Below are 6000 nucleotides of genomic sequence, written 5' to 3' on the forward strand. Positions count from 1 at the left end.
CAATGGAAGTGTTCTTATCGTTCTATCTTCACGATGAAAGGAAACTGCAATAAAGAAATATTTTAGGTATTCAGATTATTAAACCTACATTTTAAACAGTATTCCAACTTTCAGCTCTGTATCATAGAAATAACTAACTGAGCTATAATTTCAGTTGTATCATGAGTACCAAGTAAGAGGTTTAAGGGATATGGAGAAGTATTGATTGGTGAATCTGCTATCACACGTATCTATAGGAAGTCAACAGTATGTAGTTTGAAATATGTAGTCCTTCTCGATGAACTACAATAAAGGGAAACAATTGGAAAAATGAAAGCTGTTGCATTCTTGTACTCATTTTTGAATAGCATACTATATGCATCAGAAATACTGTATATTTGACTTCTATGGCTCATCCTTACACATCTCTTAAACCTTTTGAAAAATTGCATGTGGTATGAGGTTTGAAAACTTGTTGCTTGACTATATTTTTATTTGGAGATGTTTGCATTTATTTTTGTATTGTTGGATGTTAATTATATTTTACAATGAAAATACCGTCCCCTAACATCTTGTATGTCTTTGTCCATACCCAGGAGCTGAGTTAGTCACCCAAGCACTCGAGGATCCAATAGTACAGTACATCTCATTGTCGATCCTCATGCACCCTTCATTCCCACTCCCTCAACCCACCACCCACTCCTCACCATTACTGAGACCACCAAAGAGTCCCTGTCCAAGGCCACTGAGGCAGGGGGACCGTGCTTGTTGGACCGAGGCAGCGATGATTGTGATGATGATGGCTTGGCGATATCGGGGTATGGCTCTGGGGAAGAGTTCAAGTGTAACCAGTCCTCTACCACTGATGAAGATTTTTTTTTACACGACCTTCTCTTTTGTCCACGTCGGGCTACATGGTGGCTAAAAAGCTCACTTACCCAGGACTGTTAGACATAACAAAGCTTCAGTCTCCAGACGCAGTAGGACTATCATTATCGCCATACCACAAACCGCCAGAGCCGCACCACCGCCACCTCTGCCTTCACAATACACCCGCCAAACATCCGACTGGCAAAATGAATAGCTAAAACCTCTGCCAGACCTAGAGTTGCTTCCATTGCCCACATCCTATGAGGTAGACGGTACCCAGCTGAGGGGCCCATGATTAACCTCCCCCGTGTTCCATAATATACCCACAGCACTTCCCACAGAACCAGGCGTCAGGCCGGGACCTTCAGAAGTAGTCCGGGAATCAAGCAGCACCACCGGGATGGTCATCGGAATAGTGGCGGCCGCTGCCCTGTGCATCCTCATCCTTCTTTATGCCATGTATAAGTACAGGAACAGGGATGAAGGCTCCTACCAGGTGGACGAGAGCAGGAACTATATCACCAACTCAGCACAGAGCAATGGTACTGTCATCAAGGACAAACAGCAAAGCTTGAAAGGCAACAATAAAAAGCAGAAATATAAGGATAAGGAGTATTACGTGTGACTGAGTTTAAAGACAGTGAAAAGAAAAAGGCAGCATTTCAAGTACATATTACTTTGCTTGTGAAGAGAAACGACAAATGATGGTATTAAATGGAACTTGAATGATCCTTTACTGTGCTGAGAAGCTGAACTGATGACATGTACTATAATATAAAGCACGCTTACTTCTGTAAGCAGAGAGAGAAGTCTTAATAGCAACATTACTTACTATTCTATCTGGTCCGAGACATTATCAGAATAGAAATATTTCCCAGCTACATCATTCTCCTAAGTGACTCTTAAAACAATGTGATCTGTGACATAAAGACAAAAAATACATTATTTTCTATGTTACAAAAAGTCTAATAGGCTTGACCATTATCAGCATGTTAGGAACTTGTAGTGCATAACAAGAAGGGGTCAAACCAAACGATTGTTGTTCCAGTACAAAAGAAAAACAAAAGACTTGTGTCGGAATATGACAAATTTGTATGGTTTCTAAATAATAATAGTGTGGTGTCCTATTTATTTTTGCTTTCAGCAAAAGAAAAATTGAGGTAAAAACAACAAGTAAACAGCTATTTCTGTGTATAAAATGAAATCAAGTGAGCAAAAGGACAGCACTCACTGAAACTCTTCTCATTGAAATCGTATTTAATACAATTATCCAGATTGTCTGTCACACTTGAAAAAAAAAGGTTGTGGGGGTTCTCTTGGGAAAAAAAAACCAAATGATTGTAAAATGCATGCCATCCTAACTTACAGTATAATAGTAAAGTCAACATTCTTCAACTTGAACAATATTCTATTTGATAAAAACGATTCTTAATTAGACAGAACTAAACTCTTCCCACTTTGGGACGCCCCAAAGTATTAGCTGTGGAAATAGTAGCTCTTTAAGCAGTCTGTTATTCCTGCACAGCAAGTGGCGTTCTGATTTTTTGGCAAAACTGTATGTTAATGTATGCCTATTGTTCTCTTTTTCTATGGAAGTGTGAGGAGAATAAAAAAACTGCAGTACTCAAGTTGTTAACGTGTATACAGAAATGAATTAATTGGTCAAAGTGTGAAATCTAATCTATAAACACAGTTAACTGTGTCAAAAAATGGTTTACATATTTTATTACATTCTAGCTGTTGTACTTTGTAGGTAGTTAATTGTACATATACCATATGACATTTGTCATTTTTAGTACCGCTATTGTACAGACTGAACACAAATAGCATATTTCATGACAGTCTATACACTGTTAATTTACACTCAGAAAAAGAATTTGGAAAATAACATTGATATTTCATAAGAAATAAAAGTTGTATTGTTAGCCTAGCACTCTAACCAGAGATGTTTCTAAAGTTGCATGAATATTTATCTACTTGCAGTGTTTCAACAAAATGAGATGCCCTTTCTTCTGTATCACTGCTATACTGTTTTGGGTTCCAATAGTGTCATTCATTTTGAAAGAAAATAAAGTCAGGAATACGACAAATAAGATGAAAGTTTTAATGAATGGGCTTCTATGTTTCATGTAGTTTAGGCCTACCAAACATTTTGATTTGTGTCTTATTATACTTGTACTAGCTTGATTCCCTAAAGGCTTGATTAAAATTACACTGATGTATACTGTATTCTGTATACCCGGGATCTCAAACTCAATTTACCTTGGGGCCACTGGTGGGAGAGTCTAGCTAAGCCCGGGCTGCAGCCTCGGTGCACATGCACATGGGCGCAATTTAAATTAGTCATTAAAAAAATAATAATTCAATCTTTTCAAATGTCTTTTTTGTTTTTTTTTAGCACAAAATAAGATAAACAAGGAAGCTGGTGTAAACTCATAAAATTCCATGGCAACACATCTGTAACTTTCACTCAATGAAAAATGTTTCTCTGCTTGCACTTAGCCTGGTCAATGTCATGCCCCCGAGAGCCATGCACTGATTGGTAGGCTCGTCTCCTCCGCAGCAACACTTTAAAAGTGCCGTTCACATAAAGCTTGAGGGTTCCATTAACATTAAACTTTCATAGTAATGTGGGAGCCATAAAATATCATCTTGGGGGCAGGAAGTTTGAGACCACTCCTGTATACGGTCAACATCACAGCACACCACACACAAGCAAGAAGGAATGTCAGTGACAGGCTGCTCAAAACAGACTGCAATCGCAATCGCAATCTCTCTCTCTCTCTCTCTCGATCTCTCTCTCTCTCTCTCTCTCTCTCTCTCTCTCTCTCTCTCTCTCGATCTCTCTCTCTCTCCTCTCTCTCTCTCTCGATCTCTCTCTCTCTCTATCTCTCTCTCTCTCTCTATCTCTCTCTCTCTCTCTCTCTCTCTCTCTCTCTCGACTTGAAGTGAGACCCAAATTTTTACAGATGAGCCACTGCCACCTCAATTTAAGTCTCTGAAATTATTAAACTACAAGATTTAATTTTGTGGCAAAGCAGTTTTATAATTGCATGTATAGTTTTAAGTTTAAATTCGGCTTTATTAAAAAAAATTGCTAACAAAAAAAACTCGAGATTCTTAAAGTTATTAAATTAAAAGATTACAACACTGCAATTGGCTGGCAACCAGTTCAGTGTGTACCCCAGCTTCTCCCCGTTGAAAGCTAGGATGGGCCCCAGCACTCCCCACGACCCTCGTGAGGATAAGTGGCAAAGAAAATGGATGGGTGTATGGATGGATGGATTACAACACTTGGGCATCGATGACAATACTTTTACATTTTAGTTCAGGGACAACATTCACCCCAATTTGATTGCAAGAATAGATATATTTGTGGCCAAATGAGCTACAAAAACAATTATACTTTTTTTTGGGGGGGGTGCAAATAATTACTTGTGCATTTAGAAAATATTCAGATTTATTGATTTTGATGTTTTGGCAAATGTGGTTCAATCTGAAATCTGTGGATAAAAATTAATGCAATTTCAAAAACACAACATATGTGGGCAGCATGGTGAGGAAGTTAAGAGTACCCACTCCAACAATAGTGTTCATAGTTAGTATCCCCACCTGTGCGCATGTCGTCATTGTGTCCCTGGGCAGGACACCTGGATGATCCACTCAGTACAGTGAGTCACTCACATGATTTGTTTGGTACAGTTTATACACAAATGCCTTTCCTGAAACAATACACCTATTATGTCTAGGTTTCGCACTGGCTTTGGCTGGTGTTGAAGAAGCCCTAGTCCTGAGCATCCAGATGGAGGGATGAATAAAGATTGATGCCAAAGACCGAGTTGGTCTTTAATCGGATGCATGTTTAGAGACCGGCAAAGGTTGTGATCAGTAACTGACTTAAAACGTCTTCTGTCTAAAAATCAAAGGCAAAAAAATGTAATGCTGAGTGTCGACCGTTAGATGGAGGCATAGAGTAGAAATGTATTACCGAATTTCACCCACCAGATGTAGACAGAAAGGGATATCACTCAGCAATCAAAAGGTTATTCAGTCTTACAATACAATTACAGTATATGTTTACAAAAAGGCTTATTTAAATATGTACCTGTACCTCTACCAGTACCATACCTGTAACAGCTTAGATATTCACAAGCGTGAATTCAGGTAAAAAAAAAAAAAAAAAGTCATTCTGATTCTATCAATGTTTTGAAGAAATAGAATAGTTGTGAGAAGAAAACATTAAAAAGATAAATAATCCATCCATTTTGTTAGCCGCTTATCCTCATGAGCGTCGTGGGGAGTGCTGGAGCCTATCTCAGCTGTCATCAGGCAGGAAGGAGGTGGGGTATAACCTGAACTGGTTGCTAGCCAATCGCAGGGCACATGGAGAAAAACAACATTTGCACTCACAATCACATCTGGGTGCAATTTAGAGTGTCCAATTAATGTTGCATGATTTTGGGATGTGGGACGAAACCGGAATGCTTGGAGAAAACACATGCAGGCATAGGGAGAACGTGCAAAATCCACGTGGGCGGGGCCAGGATTGAGCCCAGGACCTCAGAACTGTGAGGCCATCGCTTTATAGCTGCATCACCGTGCCGCCAAGATAAATAATCTTAATAATTTTAATCATTAAAATTTTTCATTTTTATATACTGTAATCCAAGGCAGTCTTGGTCGATCGCGGGACACGGTGCCAAAAAAAAAAAAAAAAAAAAACGTCAGCCAATGGTCCCTCTAAACTGCGAGTGCGCAATTCTGGACCACTGATGGCATCTCTTCGCAGATATTCTGCGTTGTGCCCAAAAAATAATCCAACGCAAATTGAAAGTATAACATACAGCTATTCAGTTTGTGGCATTTTGCATTGTAATTCAATGAGTGAGGGATGACTGGTTGTTACATCCAATGGCACAATTCACAGGCATACGATAAAAATGAAAAGAAGCCACTATTTCTTTTAGGGAGCACATGGAACTTTCTCTAACAACGACTGCTGCTCCGCCACTCTTCCTAGTTTACATTACACCCGTCCGCCACCCCTCCTAAAGACGTACACTCATTATTAGAAATGTTACAGTACTTACGCAGCCCATCAATGTGTTTTGTAATGGACGAGATTTTCTCTTTTCCGATTTGGAAAGGTCT

At 39.2% G+C, this 6000-nt stretch overlaps 1 protein-coding gene across 6 annotated transcripts in view; it reads left to right on the forward strand.

Moving 5' to 3' along the window:
* nrxn3a (neurexin 3a) overlaps positions 1–1862 on the forward strand; it is a 189936-nt gene extending 188074 nt beyond the window's left edge. For all 6 annotated transcript variants that reach the window (XM_061843918.1, XM_061843922.1, XM_061843919.1 and 3 more), the window contains one exon: positions 1179–1862. In XM_061843918.1, the coding sequence (XP_061699902.1) occupies positions 1179–1474 (296 nt within the window). In that variant the 3' untranslated portion in view covers positions 1475–1862. The remainder of the gene's footprint in view (positions 1–1178) is intronic.
* The last annotated feature ends 4138 nt before the right edge of the window (positions 1863–6000 follow it).

Source organism: Syngnathoides biaculeatus, chromosome 15, assembly GCF_019802595.1.
Source record: "Syngnathoides biaculeatus isolate LvHL_M chromosome 15, ASM1980259v1, whole genome shotgun sequence".
Lineage (NCBI taxonomy): Eukaryota > Metazoa > Chordata > Actinopteri > Syngnathiformes > Syngnathidae > Syngnathoides > Syngnathoides biaculeatus.